Source organism: Pundamilia nyererei, unplaced genomic scaffold, assembly GCF_000239375.1.
Source record: "Pundamilia nyererei isolate P.nyererei 1_Seehausen unplaced genomic scaffold, PunNye1.0 scaffold00052, whole genome shotgun sequence".
Classification (NCBI taxonomy): Eukaryota; Metazoa; Chordata; class Actinopteri; order Cichliformes; family Cichlidae; genus Pundamilia; species Pundamilia nyererei.
The window spans coordinates 2,021,950-2,039,625 of record NW_005187453.1 but is presented as its reverse complement, the minus strand read 5'-3'; the positions used below and the strand labels follow the sequence as shown (position 1 = coordinate 2,039,625).

The following is a 17,676-nucleotide window of genomic DNA, read 5'->3' as shown; positions in this document are numbered from 1 at the left end:
GGCCCACCGGGCAAATGCCCGATATGCCCGATAGCCAGTCCAGCTATCGTCGTGCCATCAGCGTGCCTAGGGTTGCCGACCCCTGGCATAGAGGATAGCACTGACCACAACAGAGATACAACAAGATAACATTAATTAGTAGGGATAGCAAAAACTTCTGTTTATGTTTGTTAGCCACTTGGCTATGATAGTAAACAGTACACACTGATGTAGCTTACTGAATCTTTTGAACAGTGTTCGCCCAGGGCACCAAACAGACTAGGACCGCCACTGTTGTTGCCACTTTATTTTCTTGAAGAGAAATAACTGAGTCTTGTGGAAGAAGGAATAAATAGGTAGTTAAGAGCAATATCCATTCATTTGCTTAACCGCTTATCTAACTTAGGGCTACCTGTCTAAAAAGCCATTATTGTGGTGTATTGAAGTGTTCTTATTTCTACATTTAGTTGTTTTAATTCTCTTTTCTCATCCATAAATCTACTGTGCTACAAAAAACAACCTTCCTCCCTTCACTCATCTATTTACAAGAAATACAAGGTAACAAATTCCGACTAGGCCATTTGGTTATCTGAGCACTGCTCTGTTTGTCTCTGACAGCATGAGACTGCCACAGGGGAACTGGGGTCAGACTTTTTTCCCTACCCTTGCCCACGTTTGACCTCACACTCTGAAGCACGACGAGCTGGGACTGACTCTCTGTCCTCTTAGCCAATAGTCGACCTCCTCCCCACCATCCATGTCAAACGCCGTGTATTTAACAGCTTCCATTGTATAACCTCTCCCTGCAGGTGTCTCAACACATTAAATCAGAGAAAGCAGAATTGTTGTGACACCTGAAAGTGTCTGTACTTGCTGCAGAGAAATTTCACCTACTGGTGAGATACCAGCACTGTGTAAAGAAAAACAGCAGTAACTCAATTAAGATTACGCTTTCTGTGTGCACTTTTTAAAAGGTTTGCCATCAGACATACTTGTGTCTAAAAAAAAAAAAAAAAAAAAAAAGACTTCTTTGGTGAATTTACCAAGAGCACAACACTATATCCACATTCTGAATGTACAACCAGTTTGAATCACTGTCAACTCGGACATACTCTCACTGCATGTCCGAGTCAAAGCCACCGTCACAATATACCAACTTGACTCACATTGTCACCTTGATAAGCCTCTTGATCCATAAGACACAGCACTTAACGTAAAGATGAACTGGACTGGTAGAAATTGATTCACATCTCTTGTATCAATATCACAATGGTTTCTTTTATTATTGTACATTTTTGGCCACAGTAAGCATGTAGTGGAAATCTAATTTCATGACATTATGTACAATCTTTCATCCCTTAGTCTTTGAAAACAAAGCTATAACAAAAGTTTTTATTCTTTTGAACTATTTCAGTGCATTTACTCTTCCTCTTACTCATCCTCACCCCTCCAGCTGTCTTTCCCCGTGCGACATGTCATTTTGAACTCTGCTCAGATGACTAAACCTCCACATCTCTGTCACCTTCACACTTTCTGAGCAAACTCCCTACCCAGCCATCCATACATCAGACCCTACCCTTCAGCCTCACTACACATACAGACTATCTTGGATGGACGATGTGTATAAATAGAGATTTGAAAGCCCCCTCTAGCCACAATGTCCAATTAACGTCATTCTAAACGCCTACACAAGCAGACTAGTGTTAGTGCTACACTGAGTACTAGTCTCCCCTGACGGCTACACACAGTGCCAGTGTTGGTGTCTGAGGACCGCTGCTCTTATGTCTCAATGCAGCTCCATTAAGGGGCTCGAGAGGCACCATCACAAGCCATCATGGGCCTCGCTCAAAATATAACACATCAGATGGGCTTACAGTGTGTTTTATCCACTTAAAGCTACTAGTGCTACTAGTGCATTATTATAATAACTTACTGAGTCGTTAACCACTGCTCTAAATATTTATAGGAAACACTTAATGAACTCTCACAAATTAAAATTCTTCATAAGGCAGTGATACTTTTTCTTTCTGTTAAATTGTTTAATTAAATGATTATGTTGTTCATGATCATGTTGCTTTCTTGTGCCGTGTATCAAGCTTGATGACACATTTCTGGCTCATGCAAATACAGACAGAACAGACAAGAGAAGCCACAGGGTATGATGTTCAACTTTCAGTCACAAACAGCCTCTCTCTTCAAACATCTGCCGCTTTCACACTGCTCTTCTGTATCTTTGCCGCTATATTACTTGACTAACTTTTGATAGCTTCCCTGAAATATCCTAAATTTCTGCCTTGAACTGTAGTGCCCTTGCTTTCTGTTTCAACATACAGATGTGCTTCCTGTACCAAAGAGGGCTGCTATCCCAACAGCTGTTAACTATTCCCAGGGTTTCCCAGGCAACGGTGCAATGGAAAATTCTTGGGATTTTTCATGTGAGCTTTTTTTCCTCCCCACATTTCTTCTTCACGTAAGTTGGAAGTGTTAATGTACCATATGTGTATGTATGTGTGTCTTTTTCCTTACAAATCCAAGTCAGACCTTAAGGAAAACTCACGCAGAAGAATGCTCAAAACTTCTGCCGAGGGGAGGGCGATTTATGGGAAGCCCCCTGCCACTCTACGCCTCTCTATCTTTACCTATACAGCTGTGTCAGGACACTTAACACCCCCGTCCCCAAAGACAGAGGTCCTGGATAAATATAGTCAGAGCTCAGACTGGGGCAAAGGAAAATGAGTGAGTAGATGAGAAGAAAAAACACAAATGAGTGAGAAATTAAAGGGTGAGGTGTATAAAAAAAAAAAAGCAAAAGAAATGTGAAAGAGTCAAAGAAAATAAAGTGAGTAAATAGCAAACGTTATTCGCGGTCAAAGATTTTGCACTGTTGCATGTTTATGTGTAACAGATATTACCCCGTCAGCTGCCTGATTCTGAGCGTGCCTCCTGAAATATACCTGCTGGCACTAACTCCCTTACAGCCAAGACGAAGTCACAGCCAAGGAAACCCTAGACGGCCCCGAGCAGATCATTTCCATCTGCTGCTCATTACATTCGATTCATCCTTTTCAAATCTCTCCCGTGTTATCAGTGTCATAATCCAAGTTAGATTTGACACTGGAATGAAATTTGAAGGGAAATCTAATTTAATGAATGCATTTGTCTTTGTTTTGTTTTGTTTTTTCATTAGATGAGACATTCTTAATCGCCCAGTCTTTGCCAAAGCACGAAAGAAGAAAGGCTCTACGGCTCTGTGACTCAATCAGCAAACAAAGCCCACAGCCTTTTGACTAAAATAAAGCAGAATTTATAAAAATAAAAATAAAAATCATAAAGTAATAATGTTTTGGACACAGGGGCTATGGCTAGCATGATCTCCAGGGTTACAAGTTTTTTGAGCCTGCTCTTCAGCTCAGTGATGATGTAATGGAAATTTGCATGTAAAAGTATTAACACGTTTTCTTTGCTGCAAGGCAAAAACTCAACTAATTGTATTATTAGAGCAGATTAAAGCCATGATTATTGTCTTTATCAGCATATTAGACTTTGTTTTTGCTCCTGCAACCTATTCCATTTTATGACTGAGCTGTTCAGCAGCAGTGACACCAAGCACCTGGGATCTAGAGGAAGTCTGGCAGTGAACTAAGGTGCACACGTCTGGCATCTTCTAGAAACTGAGCCATCATTACAGGCCACTGTTGGTGCCAGCCTACTGGGATGATTGAGTGTCGAGTCAAACCTCAAGGAAACTATGCCTGATTAATAAAGGGGGGGACTTATGAAGAAAACTAGTAAAGGATAATCATAGCCTAACAAATTCAAACTAAAAGCACTTTTAAAGGACTGACTAATATTTCAGATCCTATTAAATCTTATATATACATCCCACATCTGCTCATGTTAGAAGGCATCGTCTCCCTTACCACTCAGCTAATCGATGAACTAAAAATTTACACAGAAGATGAAATTAATAATAATTGAGTGTTTAATTTCCAAGTAATTAAGTGTAAAAACCAGCAAAATTTCCCCAGCTTACACTGCAAATACATTGTACCTTTATGGATGTAGGCGTTATTATTAAAGTCCTTTTCTGCAACTTTGATTTTAGCATTTTGGCTATTGTTGTCTTAAATAAACCAGATTTGAACAGGAGGGTTGAGTACAAAGTTATCAGCTAACATCATAAAACTAGGCCGGCATGGTGCAACCATAAACAAACAGCATGTGTCCAATGCACAGACACTTGCTAATGCAGTACACAGTAATAAATAATATACAAATCATCAAAATCTGAGCACAGATTTTCCTTTTTCTTTTTTTTTCTGCAGGCTGTTAGTGCCAGACTGTATACACAAGATGGACATAGCCATTGGGACACCACTCACTGGTTTGGCTGCATTTACAAACAGTATGGGTGTAAGAGGGAGAGACAGATTTCAGCTAATTAGTGCTAAGGAACAGACTAAAGAAGAAATGCTCAAATGTCTGTCCCAAAAACGAAATAAAATTAAACAAAACACACAGTTATGTTAAAAATGCTCAGTTGAAACGGTTGAAAGCTGTGGTTTGTTGGCTTAAATCACTGGAAGTGACGCCTCTAGTGGCTACAGAAGCGCCTTTGTTGGCATCTGTCTGCCACTGAAAGAAAAGCAATGACCATAATAAGCAGTATCACTAGGTGAGTTCTATAAGATTTCATTGCTTTATTGTGAATTAGACAGATACCAAGGCACTTTTTGTGCCAGCAAAGACAAAGATATGTTTGTTCCTAGGAACTTTGATGCTCCTATGCTGACTTGAAAAAAAACCCTACAAATCCCCGAACCTAAAAACAAAAATTGTATCTTTACAATTTGTTTTCAATATGAACTGGTAATAAATGTTGAACTAGTCCTTTAAGTTCACAGAGGGCTCAATGTGAAGCTTGCTTTCACTTTAAGTGTGGTTTTATATACTTATATATATATGTACATGATTTATATCTTGCTGCTTTCTTTTGATATCAAGCATTTCCTCACATTATGCCAACTAATTGCCAGAGATGAGGCCACAAACACAAGACGCATGGCGCTTTAGCTGGTTGAGCATGAAATCTAGTTAGCTTTAAAAAAAGAAAAAGAAAAGAAAAAAAAAGCAAGTGAGAGTGGGAGAAACAGAGCAGAGGGTGACAGAAAGTGTGGAAATTAGTAGGATGAAGATAAAACAAGCTATATGTGTCAGTGACCAGGGTAGAAGCCAGGAACAAGCATATGATCAAGCTTTAGATCAGAAGGGAACGTTAGCACAATGAAATGGCACATAGCAGCAAAACATTTGGACATTTTCTGTGTATTTGGCTGCAAGTGTGGTAACAGTCAGCTGCACGTTGGCAGGATTTATGTAGCAAAATGTCCATATATTATATATGTTTGTAATCAATAAGGCCAAGTAGTCCGGATTTTCATCTTGTCTCCTTTTCTCTTTATCTCCATCATGTCTTTTTATCGTTCCTGATCTAACAGTGTGTTTGAATGGTGCAGAGATCTCTGGGGCACAGTCTATGACATCAGACTTTGCATTTCAGATTTGATGATGTTAATCATCTGCCTTTTGGCAACAAAACAAGCCGAGAGGGGAGAGCTAAAGAGACACATAGGGAGAAGACGGACAGAGGAGGAACGAGACGGAAACAGAGCGATGAGAAACAGAGTGAGAAGGCGTGGAGGGGGGGCTGAGAGGAGGAGAGGGGACATGAAGATCTGAGAACAGACAGATGCTGGCATGTGAGGTTAGAGATGGAGCCTAGAGATACAGTCACACTTCGAGTCCATGAGATAGGGAGGGGAACGGAGGAGAAGGAAGGAGTGAAGGAAGCAAGGAATAAAGGGGAAAAAGGAAAGTAACACAGAAAGAAATAATAGTATAGAAAGTGTATGTAGTCATAAACACTGAGCTACTTAAGAACCACATTTCTGAATTTCTTTAAGGGAAACGGGCTGGGTCGGTCTCTCCATCGTTGCCCTTCTACTTTCTCTGTTTTGCTCTGTGACTTTCACCTTGAGGAGTCGACGTGAAGCTTGTCACTCAAAATCACTGTCACTACAACAGTATACAAACACTGGCTGAAATTGCTCACAGTGAAACAGCAAGAATTAAAAGAAGCTGTGCACTGACTGATGCTTTTTTTTTTTATTACTGGTGGCTAGGAATATGTTTTTAAGAAGGTGCATTACAACTGTGGGTTTATAGTTTGACTCTGGCGTGCTTTCTTCTGAAATAAATACTCATATTTGCAAAATAAAAGAGTGAACATGCACCCGCGAGTGAACGTCCACACCAACATGAATATCATGTACACAACCCACAGATCAATCCACTTAGTGCCCGTGAAATATAGGGAGTAGGCTGGCCACTCTGTGAGTCTGACATCACCATATTGAGCCATTAGGCTAAGTGCCATCATAGCTCATCATCTCTCTAGGACTGAACTTGGGCTGCATTTAAAACCAAAACCTGTAGTCCTGGCTCCTTTAGAACCATCTGGAATATCTTAAACCTGTTGATTAAGTGTGAGGTTCAGCATGTCAGCCGAACAGGCTTGCACTCCTACACTTTTGCTTAATTTGGGCTGCGGACAGATCATCTGTTACATCTATTAATGCTGCAGTGCAAATATGGAAGGTCAAATTTAGACAGAGCCAGAGATAGCTTGACTGTGCAAGCGATATCTCTACTTGATGGCATGGGTTTGTAAACCGAGTTAACATCTTGCAGGGCAAACAGAGTTTTCCACACTGAGCTGAAGTACTGGTCTGCATGCTGGAAATCACAAGAAACTAAACTTTTAAGGAAGGTTTGAGACAACTTTATCACCAATTGCCTAATCAATGCAAGGTGATATTGCAATGTGTCCAGCAAAATAGGGAACTAATATTTTATTTGGAAAACCAATCATCATTTGTATTATCTACTAATCAAGTAACCGTCATGATGAATACATTTACCATTATTCATCAATATTATCAGCGGAAGACGAAAATATCAATATTCTGGATAAATAATGGATTAACTGTCATTTTACCCGTCAATAACCAACTGCTGTCAAAAAAGACAAACTGAGGAGTATGCTTTCTATATGCTTTCCTATTTACAGTTCAAACTTCATGCATTGTAAACAAATGTGATTCATTACAGCAATCTACACATATAGCCAAATGTCAGAACTATCTGTGGACATGGTTAAGAGAAAGTTCAGACCTTAGTCTCCCTTCTTTGGATGATTCATGTGACAGTCCGCCATATGTCACACTGCTGCAGGCTGGCAATAAATGGGAAGCAGCTTTTAATATCATATTTTACAAAGTTAAAGTAACGGACAAAGCCCGTGTACAATCCTCATCATCAGTTGGCAAGAAGGAGGACTGTTCTGCTTCCGAGAGAATTTCCCACAAAGTGCGCGTTCACAAACTTAATGTAAGCTTTAGAAGCATATTTAGCACCACGTTTCTCTTTAAGTGATTACCAGGCTGCTTTGCATCTACCGTATATCTCCGAACATGCCATATAATGACACAGGTTCAGAAAAAAGAGCCACGTAAAAATTTCTATGATACAACACCGTATTACTTTAAAAAGCCAACAGGCTGTTTTCAGCTGTACAGTACTCACATCTGCGATGTTGGGAATTGCCCGCTCGACTCAGACGAAACGGTCGCCAAGAGTAGGAATAGACAAAGTGAGTAATCCATATCTTTGTTAATTTCCCCAAAGCAGGATTCAGCAGATGAACAAAAAAAAAAATGGAGAAAAAAAGAAGAAGAATTGCCCACAAATCCAAAGCGCCGCTCGTACTTCTCAAACCAAACGCCTCACACCGCCATCGGTGCGCCTTTGGAAACAAATCTCATCCGATAGCTATGTTCTCCCCACCGATGGAGTTGAAGGAGTGTGTTCTTTTTTTGGAGGGGGGGTGTAGCGTGTGTATCTGTGTGTGTGTGAGAGAGAGACACTCTTAAGTGAGTGTTTCAAACTGGGATAGGCTGTTAGAGCAAATCTCAAGCGTGTGTCCAAAAGATCTATAAAATAAGAAGAGCGTAAAAAACAGGAGAAAAGGGGAGGGCGCATTTACAGTAGAGCTCAAGCTCGGCCGGCAGAGCGGTGCCACTCCGCACACTGCAAAAAACATCGTGGGTTCGCGGGGATGAACACGAGGGGTGGAAGTGTGTTTGAGCGATTGTGATGATTTCACCCAAGTTCTGCATGGCTCGGGAAAAAAAACCTCGCAGTTTATTTCGAAAGTCTTTTAGAAATCTTTACACAAATGGGAAAAGTCAATCTATGCGTAGACATGTACACGTGACCTAATTTAAGATTTTGGGTAACTTTAAAAAATTAGAATACACAACCCTTAATGGCACTTTTTTTCCCATGTTTTTTTGCAGTCTGTGTGGTCTCTTATGTTTGTGTTGCTGAGGCGCAAATGGGTTTCCGGGCGCCCTTCACGTCACCCAGCAACAGTTATTTACGGCACACTGGCCTTATCAAACATGGGAGATTCTAACAACACTGCAGCCCGTGTCTTTAGATTTAAGTTTTCCTCTGATAACCTTAAAGCCCGATATGACCTCGAGCTGATCATCATCATAAGTCACACACTCCACTGACTGTGCGTCTATATTATCCTTCCTACAATGATCTTCTTCCTCACAGAGCTGACTTTTGAATGTTTTTTTCATGTGCATTCTTGTAAACAACAAAGTCAGGTGACTTCCAGGGCAACTTTGCTCTTGTCTGGTCACATGCGTTGCTTAAAGCATTTCAGGCCCACAACCCAGTTGTAGTCCATGTCAGATTCAGTCAAGCATCTCAAAAAATAAATAAAATAATACACTCTTCCCATCCAATAAAAGCTCTCCGTTTTATTATGTGTATCATGATGAACCTTCATTTAATTTTCAATAGCGCAGTGCCTCTTTTTTATGCAGAAATGTGATAATAAATTCCACTGGCTCCAAGGGCTGTGGCAAACTTAATATGGAGTGACATTTCCCTTTGCTGGGACAATCAGCAAGGTAAATACCAGAAGCATATACTGTATTTTCTAACGGGTTTGTCTTGAAAGCCCCTTGTCAGATGCAAAACTAATCTTTCACTAATTTGCTTCAAGCTCCTCCATTATTACAACCCCCCAAAGATAATTCTTTTCTTTTTTTTTTTGGCTTGAATTTTTGTCTGCTTGTTTTTGTGTGTATGGATGTCTGCATGCAGATGAGCTGTGTGGGTCACAATAGACAAACAAGGCAAAGTGTTGCCCACCTGCTACGTGAATCCCACAAATAGATATGCTGTGCAAATAGCTGTCTATGCCCCCCCTCTCAGGTTTCACTATAGCTCATATAAAAGCTGTTCCTTTGGGACCTCTTGCCTGGCATGGCTCTGAGGTGGGGGATTGAAGTGTATTTACCGAGCAATGGCGAAGAGGAGGGGCTGGTTTGGAAAGAGTGTTGACCATATGGAGAGAGGAACGCTGGTTTAAAGGTTTAAGGGCTAACATACTATACACTATTTTAAAAAAAAAACCCACAGAGATGAACTATATGTGGTAATTATCCGTTAAGAACGTCCACAGATCGACTTTTAAATTAATTCTGAAGATATTTCTAAGTGGAAAAAAAATGTACAATGTGTTCCCATAAAAAACCATAACAATCCCTCATGCTGCTCGTGTTTTTGAAACAGGCCAGCAAATGCAACACTCTCTTAAATAGGATTATATGGGTTTTTCACAGAGATTAGTTTTGGCTTACAAAAGCCTCTCAAAAACAGCAAATTCAGTATGACTAAATACATCCAATTTTCATAAAATCTCTGACTCAATGTTGTTTCATGCCATAATCAGTATTTTTAAGCTAACACTGGATCAAATGACTCTGTGTGATGTAAAGGGAGACACCTAAGTGACAAACTAAACTTCCTCTATATATTTTGGCTCATTGTTTTTGCTTTGACTATAGCTTTTCTCCTTTTTTTTTCATTGCTCCATGTTCATACACAAAGTCTTGATAATTTATGTGCACTACCTGCCCTGCCCCAAAAGTTAGTGCACAGGCAAAGCAGATATTTTTTCCCCCATAGAGAATAAGAAAGCTGCAAAGAGAATGAATAATATGGCCATCAATATGACACGAATGCTAATCTGCTGAGGCCTGCACTGCAAAGCAGGATCTGAGGTTAGTCGGGTAACTTTGTCACGTTTACCCCAGTGGTTCAGTTCTTTGCAGGGCACCATGCAAGTCATGCAAGTCTTCTTGTGTGAAATATGCAGCTGTTTGCAATAGGTCACCTGGTTACAACACTACTGTTTCTGTTCTAATGGTAGATTCAGAAAGCCGGTGTTTTCTGGGAGACTTGATAGCTGCCATCAGCCATTTAGGTTTAACAAAGCAAGCTAACAAAAACCCAGTTGCTTGACTATCTATTTCCTTAAATTAAGGCTTCAGTATTTTGGAGCAATATACTTATTTTGTTTTTTTTAAATGCCATTTCAAAGCCAATCCTAATGCACCCTGATGGCAGCACACTTAAGCGAGCATATTCAGCAGATGGGAAATTGTAGGACAAAATTAAATAGGTTAAAAAGACAATACTATGAACACAGATAGAAAAAATGTTCTTCATTTGGCATTTAAGATTGTACCCTGTGTAAAGGTTGTGTTGATTTCAGTCATGCGATTCACTGCACTTTTGCTTTAACCTGTTGGCCACTAAAGTACAATTTGCTTCAGGTCATGTTTCCAGAAAAGAGCAGGAGGTAAAAATCAGCGCAAGTGTGTGTGTGTAACAGTGAGACAGGTGTGTGTCTGTTTCTGAGTGAATTAGAAATGTGTATATGCGTCTGGCGGGCAGCAGGTGTGGCCTCTGTCATCAGCTCGCGACCCCACCCACCTGTCCAGGGAATAGCCCCCCCGGCCGTCGCCTAGCAATGCATTTGTCGTCAACTAAGCCAACTAAGCCACAAGGCTGTTTTTTCTCATCCACTGAGGACACGCCTAACATGTCTTTGTAGAAATGAAGCTGCAGAGACAATCAAATTTACAATCCCAATTCCAAAAAAGTGTGTAAAGAAAAAACATAATGATTTGTAAATCTTATAAACTCCTATTTTATCCACAATAAAAGATAGAAAGCAAGTTAAATATTTAAACATAGAAAATGTATCACTTTTAAAGACTATTGGTTAATTTTAAATTTGATGGCAGTCTTCTTGTCATAATTTTTGTTTCATGATGCACTAAATACAAACACAGCTGTTTTGGAATTGAGGTTGTAATTCACAAGTGTGTGTCGTCAATTTTATTCAGATCATCATTCAAAATGTGAGTTTAGTTTCCTGTCAGAAGCATAAAACCAGGAATTAAACTAGGCCTGATTGATTCAGGATGGCACACTGGCAACTTTAGTTAATGAGGTTAATGTATATTATTATTACATTTGGTTTTTGTTTTTACTATTGGCCTGGCACTCCTTCCAGCCCCCACATGCTACTACCATCTAACATCTTCAGCGCATCCTCTTTCCCTCCCATCCCTGTGATGCGTTCATGCTGCAGATGTAAAGTTGTGGTTGCAATACTTCAGCGTCTCACTAGTTACAGAAGAGGAGCTATCATAAACAGAGTAACATGTTTTTTTGTTTTTTTAATGCTACATGATTCCAAATGCAACTTTTCAAACAGCTCAACAAATTTCACCAAAACACACAAACTGTTTCTGTGAAGTCTGTCACAAAACATGCCTGTGAGCTAAATGTACAGCTGGTGTATTTCACTAGTAGGGAAGATCAGAGATTATTTTCAAAGGTCAGCAAATTAGATTTAAATTTTAAATCTTATATTTAATATCCTTGTTCATTTTGGAGTTGGAGTGGATATCTATACACAATGTTTAGCCTAATTGTGTTTTTGTAAAAGCTCTTGCAAAAACAAATCGAAGCATAGTAATTTTGTTGCTCAACGATTCCATTAAAACACAAAGCCAGGGGTGTGGTGAAACTCCAGGCCTCGAGGGCCAGTGTCCTGCAGGTTTTAGACGTATTCTTGATCCAACACAGCTGATTTAAATGGCTAAATGACCTCCTCAACATGTCTTGAAGTTCTCCAGAGGCCTGGTAATGAACTAATCATTTGATTCAGGTGTGCTAACCCAGGGTGATATCTAAAATCTGCAGGACACCGGCCCTCGAGGCCTGTAGTTGCCCACCCCTGCACCAAGTAGTTTAGTGCAGGCAACACCGGTTGGTTTGAATTATTCTGTCAAAGTTTACAGGGATGTTTGATTGAGGACTAGTTACATCTATGGTACTGTTACCAGGTTACAACTAAAGTACCAGACATAAACTTATATTTAGGGTAATGACGCTGATTAGATTCACTCACTGGGTTGTGCCTTTCATACTTAATAGTGTGTAGGGATTGGAAATCAGCCATTTAAGCTTGCATAACATCAGCTTATATGATGTTTAAATCAGTTGGGTAAACCTACAAAGAGCAATGGATCTCTGTGTAGCAGCACAGGTCAGCTGATCACAGTGACGTATTATTATGTGACTTATTTCTAAGTAATTATTTTCCCCACCTTGCACATTTCCACTGGAACTTGGGGTTTCCCCATCGGCAACATCCCACTGTAAGCCCTAGATATAACCACATCATTTTTAGTGTAATCAACCAGCTCTTATACACAATTTCTTAATATAACAGCACAAAGGAGGAAGATCTATTAAGCAATAAGGTTTAATTACTAAATGTATAAGCTCATTAAAACACATTTGCAGGGCAAAATGCTTTGCATCATATTCAAATAACAAAAATGTACCTATGGCTATTTTTCACATCAAATAACCACTTCAAGTCAAACACTGTGTGTTCTTTTCCCTACTTCCTGCATTTCTGATCATCGCCAATGACTTTTTTTGCCGGTACTTTTTCATGATGCTGATGTCACCGAAAAATGCAGGTTGTAAGCATATGGAGAACATTCGGAGCCACGCAACATGATAAAATATCATGAGGCATCTGTCGCATCTGGCTTTCATCTCAAAAGTTTAAATGTCACTGTCATATCCTGTCACATTTTTCAGTATTCTGCAAGACAAACAAATTGATACATACTGCTGAATCTTCCCCAAAGAGCAAAACTCTGCATTCATGCACCCACTCTGCCTGCCCCCACAGGATGCCAAACGCAGTTCATTTAATAACTCGTCTGTGGTACTGTGGCGATAAATGATTTCCAACTTTAATCACATCTCTCCCCACACACCATCTTTCTGGGAAAGATTAAGGGCCATGTGTTTTATCTCAGCATGAGCTAACAAGGATGTAGTCTTCACTGTCAGTTCCAGCTTCTAGAGAGGAAAATGATGGAGTACAAGGAAAGAAATGAAGTCTTTTGATTCAGATTCAGGTCATTTTATTAATCCACAAAAGGGCAATTTGTTTGCAGCTTACCCACACAGTCCTGAATTCAGATGACAAAACATTGAAAGGACGGTTAATAATGTTTTTGTTTTCCTTTTTTATAACCTGATTTTTCAGAGTGAATAACAATCTCTCTGACTGACCCTGATTTTGGAGCAGATGTTAATGTTGCTGAGGGAGTTTTTATGTTCGATAGATAAAACACTAAAGCAGCAGACCAAGATGAAATATTAAAAGACTTTCAATAAAACGAACAATAAAAATGACATAAAATCTCCTTATTAACATTTAAAAAAAAGTTCAGTTCCTTAACAAATGAATGCTCTGTTGACCCCGTTTTACATCAGACTCCGTGTTAGATGGTTCAACCATCAACTCGAGTTGGTGGTTGTTGATGGTGTTGATGCCAAAAGGTTGAATCTGTTCATCTAGACAGAACATTAAGAGATGTGTTGATGATTTTTATCTAAGCTTACTTCGACAGTCTTTTTGTTTTCCTTTTGAAAATGCGCTTATTTGCTTTCTTGGCAAGATTTGTCACTTCGGTCTCTCAACCTACAGTCAGCACACACAAATTGACCTATTTCATTCAATTTCTTCCAGGCACTTACAAGAAGTTTCCTGAAACGCTCATACTTGTCTTGCTTCTTTTGCCTTTTCTTGTTTACTGTTACCTGCATTCATAACAGAAAGCAAATTGGACCTCTGCAGAATTTACATGTTCTTAGTTAGTTTCCATTCATGGTTTTATGCAGCACAGTCTGGGGCACTATTGCATTTACAACTTATCCTGATGGAGAAAATCATACTCCATTAGCCACAACAAATAAGATTTGTTGTGCAGTAAATATACCAGGAGTATAAACAAATATATAGATATCTTTCAGTCGAATCAGGTTTTCTTGGTTGAGGAGGACAAAGAGGCCTACTACACCTGCATGGCCTATTGTTACTTAAATACCTCCCACTAATACACCCATTATTCTTAAGTACTGTTATTTCTAATATGCACTAAAAACTCCCACACACTGCATATGCTTCACCCTCCACACTGAAACCTCTTGATTCTGTTCATCACACTGCACTGTGTTTATCATAGCTGAAAGATTTTCTTACTCACACAGTATCTCATATGAATAAGTCTGACAATCTGCCTTTAAAAAATAGAATACAGATTTCTTACAATGTCCAATCACAGGACTTTTAAACATTAGCTCTACCACTTAACCAAACTCAAAAAAAGAGTTCAAATTCTGAAATGACAAATAGAATGATAAAATAGAACGGGACCAATATCCTTTGTTTCCATTAAACATATAATAAGCAGTAGGAAAATGTGAAGCCTTTGTGCTGTGCCAGGGGAATAACTCCAGCTGTACAATAGGTCATTGGTCAAAAACAGTGACAAGAGAATTATTCTAGCCTTGAAAGTCCTTGGATGTGTGGGTTTCCCCCCATGGAATACGACAGAAACATGAGGAGAACATGCAAACTTCACACAGAAACACACAGAAAGGCCATGGGTTCTTGCTGTGAGGAAAGAGTGATAATATTTTGCACAATGTCAGTCCTAGGGAACCAAAACACCAACAGCTATGCTGGCTACGTACGTGAGGGTCAGTGCACACAGCGCAGGCTTAACTTCAGATGAGCTAGCTGTTGCATGGCTGCTTGCCACGATCCTTGGATTTTATACCCAAGCTTTTGGGTTTTTTATGTTTGAAATTCATTCGAACATTTTTGGTTATCTTTGAGTTTGGGTTCTGTGTTCCTTGGATTAATTAGGTAATTCCCTTTTGTGTTTTCATTCTGTTCCTCCAGTCTTGCTCTATATTTGTATATTTATAGCAACTGGTGCCTCTGCTATTTAGGTCTGATATGCACTAGTCTATGAGAAGTTACTGTACAGCAGCATGAAATCTCCCAAAACAATAACAAATGGCCAAGCTCCTCCTTCAAGTCTCCTTAATCATTTGATTCAGGTGTGTTAACCCAGGGTGCGATTAAAACCTGCAGGACACCGGCACTCGAGGCCTGGAGTTGCCTACCCCTGCTCTACAGCGATGCTATTTGTTGTTAGCATACAGTATATGCAAGTGTCTGATTTTCTCCTGAGACGTCACATCATTTATTTATGATTGATTCAAACTTATTGATATTTATATAATCTTAAAGATTGTGTTTGCAAATTCCTTGAATATCCTCTTCTTTGCGAGACACAGCGTTTGTAGGTCACCCCATAAAAAACAACACTGGTTTTCTTGCACCACAGTCTTGTCTCGGGTGATGGCCGGAGTGGTTACACCTTGTTGACTCAGTGAAAGAGAAGTGACGGAGAGTGTGTGTGATATGATGTCTCATTTGGGACAGGGGCAGCCTCGGTCCCCTCTGTGCACTGACTGATCACATTACTATTAGTGAAAACTATTCTGTCAGTAAGAGAAGTCATGGCCCAGCAAAGGATGGCCTTAGGGTGAAACTGGGCATCCAGTGATGGGAAGCTGTCTTCAGGGGGGATCTGAGGTGATGAGATATGAAGGGTCTTAGCTGTCCTGTTCTCTTTTTTAACTCACAAAATCTTGAATCCTTTCTAAAAAATTACATTTTCCTACTCAAATTCTCAAAATAATTTTTGTTGACAAGACTCGTGTGACCACATGCATGTAGAGCAGTAAACTGTCACATATGTAACAGGTGACTCTGATTAATGTCTTATCCTAATAGTTATGTTAACATATGTTTTCTGCATCATATACAACCGCTGCAGCTAAAGCTCATGATCTACAACATCATCTTCTGACACTTGCCAGCAAAGATCCCTTTCTCAATTCACATTCATGTGTCCAAATGCTGGCGTCTCCTCTTATCAAAACACTACCATCAGTCACTGGTTAGAGACAGCACATCCGTGTCTGTGTATCATCTGGACATCTGGACTTTACCAGATGTGAATTTCAGAGCAAGAGAACAAATTTAGGAACAAGGTTATGGAAATTCAATCACAATCCAGATGCTTTCTTTTACACTATTCTGCAGTGGTAACTAAGATCATTTACTCAATCAATGCAAAAATTAATGGTAGATACCTGTATTTTACTTGAGTATTCCAATTTAGGCACCCTTATCCTCCACTGTGTTACAAGGGTAGTTTATCCCATCAGCAAAAGTCTTAAAGAAGCAGTGCTTCCAAGTGATATCTCAAGTGAAAGTTTGCAGCACCTCTTTGGAGATCAAGGCATATTTGATGGATGTGTAACCTCTGTCTAACCTTGCATAAGCTGATGCATCCAATGACATTGCCTGATCCCGCCTCGTCAGATCTCTGTTGTTTTCATCAAAGTTACCGCTCTGTGAATCACAGATGCAGGACAACAGCACAATGTTTCCAAGCCACCATCTGATTCAGGCCACATCTTTGAAGACAAAAGAGGGGAACAAACACATCTTTAGAAGCGAAGGATGTAAGGGATCTATCAGAATCAGAGAGGGGGGAAAACAAAGGGGGACTCACTGAGAAACGGTATGAAGAGGGGGAATATGAAAGAGATCACAGGGAACATGAAACAAACAGGGGAGACATAAAGGGAATAAAGTACACACCAGAGAAGAACCTGGCAGAGAGAGCCTGGCATAATTTGATCAAGTTGTGGAAATTTTCAGCCAGAAGCACATCATAACTTAATCAAACCATATAATCTAAGGTCCTCTATCTTTCTCTCATGAACACTTCTGGAAAGAACTTATACAGAGAGCTGCAGCATTACAGACTATACAAATTGTAGACATAAAGCATATTTTTGCTTTATGAAGCTTCTTAACTTAACTTGTGGGATATTTTTTGACAGAACCAGGCTTCTTTCTAAATGTATTATTGTGTAAATTTAAGCTAAGCTACAGCTAGCAGTTGGCTAGCTTAGCTTAGCATATAAAGGTAAAATTGGAGAAACCTCTGGCTGAAGGTGAACTTCTTCTACAAATATGCAAAGTTTAAATAGCGGACAATACTTCATGTGAACATTAGCCAACTGTCAAGCTTACTGGGTACACTTTTGTTCTAGCATGCAGTAGCTAAGAGCTTAGTATCCTGCTATACTTAAAGTTTTTTCTCCAAAAGATCAATTTGAGGCTCATTAGTGCTCACTTTGCCCCATTCAGCGATATCTGGTGTAGTGTTTGCAACAGGTGTTCTCAGAAAGATTACAATTGTACCAGATCACCAGCGATGATCAAGGTTCCCCACATTA

General features: G+C 39.7%; 1 protein-coding gene across 1 annotated transcript in view; it reads right to left on the bottom strand.

Moving 5' to 3' along the window:
• Positions 1-8,020, bottom strand: part of cacna2d1a (calcium channel, voltage-dependent, alpha 2/delta subunit 1a) — a 110,778-nt gene extending 102,758 nt beyond the window's left edge. The window contains exon 1 of the mRNA XM_013910913.1: positions 7,624-8,020. Within this exon, the coding sequence (XP_013766367.1) occupies positions 7,624-7,703 (80 nt within the window). The 5' untranslated portion in view covers positions 7,704-8,020. The remainder of the gene's footprint in view (positions 1-7,623) is intronic.
• Between the last annotated feature and the right edge of the window lie 9,656 nt (positions 8,021-17,676).